This window comes from Nannobrachium achirus (genome assembly GCF_963921795.1).
Source record: "Nannobrachium achirus genome assembly, chromosome: 15".
NCBI lineage: Eukaryota > Metazoa > Chordata > Actinopteri > Myctophiformes > Myctophidae > Nannobrachium > Nannobrachium achirus.
The window spans coordinates 28,337,522-28,339,962 of NC_137822.1; the positions used below are offsets into that span (position 1 = coordinate 28,337,522).

Below are 2,441 nucleotides of genomic sequence, written 5' to 3' on the forward strand. Positions count from 1 at the left end.
ATCATAGGTAAACCAAGAACCTATCAGTCTAACAGTAGAATAACAAACAAACAAATCGGTACATTAAAACTATATACACAATATAGGATGCCAGGTCAACAATGACCTGGCATCTGTCTATATAACATGCTATCTTATTACATTTTATAAGCCTGCAAGGTCGACGAAGCTAGGGCAAGTGCTACGGGCTGAGGCGGAGTCTGAAGAGGTGAGGTTGTCTCGGATGACATTATGACAATAGACACATGCACACAATCTGCGAATTATAGTATAATAATTATATAGAAGACTTTTGGGTCTCTGATAAAACTTGCCCAAATTTGGAGGCCTACATCATAGATACATCATAGATAACTGAGTGGCCAGATGCAGGCAAAGATCCATTCCACTCTTACACACGGTTGAGTTTGGTCACGATGAGAACGTTGACGGACTGATCAAAACCTGAGCACACACACAGGCCCTGCTTGTCTGGACTCCAGTCGAGGCTGCTGACTGGCTGTTTGGACAGAAGGACATTCTGCAAGAGGTCGACAGAGCCAGCCACGCCCATGTCCACGTCCGCCGAGTCCTTCTTGGTCCTATTGCCGGGGTATACGTACTTCCAAAGGTACACGCTGCCTGCGCCGCCCGTAGTCATGAAGATGTCTCTGTTCTGGGGCAGATGTCTGACCTGCCAGATGGTCGAGTTGTGAGCCTTCTCTGAAACTGAGGCAAAGCCCTTGGTGGGGTGTTGGGTCCTCATGTCGAAGACGTGGAATTTCCCCTCCAGGGAGGTGGCCACCAGCTTGTTCATGACGATGTCCTTCCTGTCAAACTCCACACAACATACCCCGTTCTTTATGTTGGTCTCCCACCGCACGGACATGTTCCTCAGGTCGAACAGCTTGATGTCCCCGTTTTCGTATCCCGCGCACACGCAGCGCTCATGGCTGTTGAAGGCGTGGCCGAAGGCGACAGTCCAGCACTCCCTTTTGGTTTCGCCCTCCATGGGCTCCATGCTAGCGACAGGTGTGTCTCTCTGCCTGGGATCCCACACCTTCACTGTCCCGTCTCTGCTGCCCGTGACTATCTCAGGGGCTCCGTCCCCAATACCCAAGCCTCCAACGCCGTCTATGCAAATGACGATCTCTTTATGAGCCTTCGCAGAGTACACAGGAGTGTCTAGCTTTTCCAGGTTCCAGATGTCGAGATTGCCATCGAAATCCCCAGTCGCTATGTGTCTTTGTTGGAGAGAGGTAGCACCAAATGTCCCACACTTGAAGGGGTTTGCTTTCTCTATTTCCTTCACAAGCTCAACCTTTCCTTGATGCACTTCGTAGATTTGCATCACACCGGTCCCTTTTGGTAAGTTCCCAAGGCAGACAAATTTTGCACTGCAGGGGATCCATTTAGTGTCAAAAACAGTGTAGTTCAAGCTTTTATGTATATGCCCAATGATCTGAGGTTTTTCAAACGGCGTTGTCATGACTTTGCTAGAAAAAAGACTATTATTGTTACCTCAAAAAGATGATAACATCAGACAAAGAGAATAAATTGCATTTCTCACTGAAATGCCAAAACATGGAGACTAGTGTTCTTTTAAGCTGCCTCGGATCTTGTGTCATCATCAAATATGACTTATATATGCCCATACATGGGCATATCGTTTGATCGGCGGTTCTGGACGACCGGATCTCCGTAATTCTATGCCAAAATATGGGCATATCGGTTGGATCGATAGTTCTGGACAACCGCCTATCCAACCGACTGACGCCAGGCAAGTGGTCCAACTTTGAAGTTGATCGATCAGACACACAAACACACACACAAGCACGCACACTTGTACGCAGAGATTTACGTAATACCATCCTGGGTTTCAATAATCACAAAAAATACAATAAAATAAACACTTAAAAACTATCCTATTGATCTGACACCACAATTGACTAAAGATCAAAATGTTAATGTCTCTGTCCCATCGGATGCAGTGCTCTGCTGAGCGGATCACCCTCTCCCCCGTCCGTGAGCCTTCGCCCGGGGGGTAGCACAACCCGGATCACCTTGGCTGTACCAACTGTATGCTTGGAGTCACCAGACCTCATTGTTTTTCAAGGTTAATTAGCAGGTGGTAGCTATATCACAAAATGATGCTGGTACAGCCTCGCAAACCAAACTGTTAGGGCATACTGTAACTGTACACAACATGAAAGCTGCCTCATGGTCTACAGTACATAAAACTACAATATAAACCAGAGCATTCCCAGGTAGGCACCCAAAGCTATTTGTCAGGGAGCTGTAGTCCGACACCACACACTAGTGTCATTGTGAAATGGAGAGGATGCAATGTCAGACTCCTCATCAGCTGGTGCTACAAATGTCATCCTAAAGTTTCCTAAACTTTGACACTGCCTTTGAAACGCCACAGCAGATCAACAGTGGAAAACACTCTGGAAGTGAAC

The 2,441-nt window shown here is 47.0% G+C and overlaps 1 protein-coding gene across 1 annotated transcript; it reads right to left on the reverse strand.

Annotated features, from left to right (window-relative positions):
- Window positions 1-391: 391 nt before the first annotated feature.
- LOC308298870 (dynein axonemal assembly factor 10-like) lies at window positions 392-1,468 on the reverse strand (the record flags this gene model as incomplete). Its single annotated transcript, XM_080742563.1, has 1 exon — window positions 392-1,468. The coding sequence occupies one exon, from the start codon at window positions 1,466-1,468 to the stop codon at window positions 392-394; it is 1,077 nt and encodes a 358-aa protein (XP_080598689.1).
- Window positions 1,469-2,441: the final 973 nt, after the last annotated feature.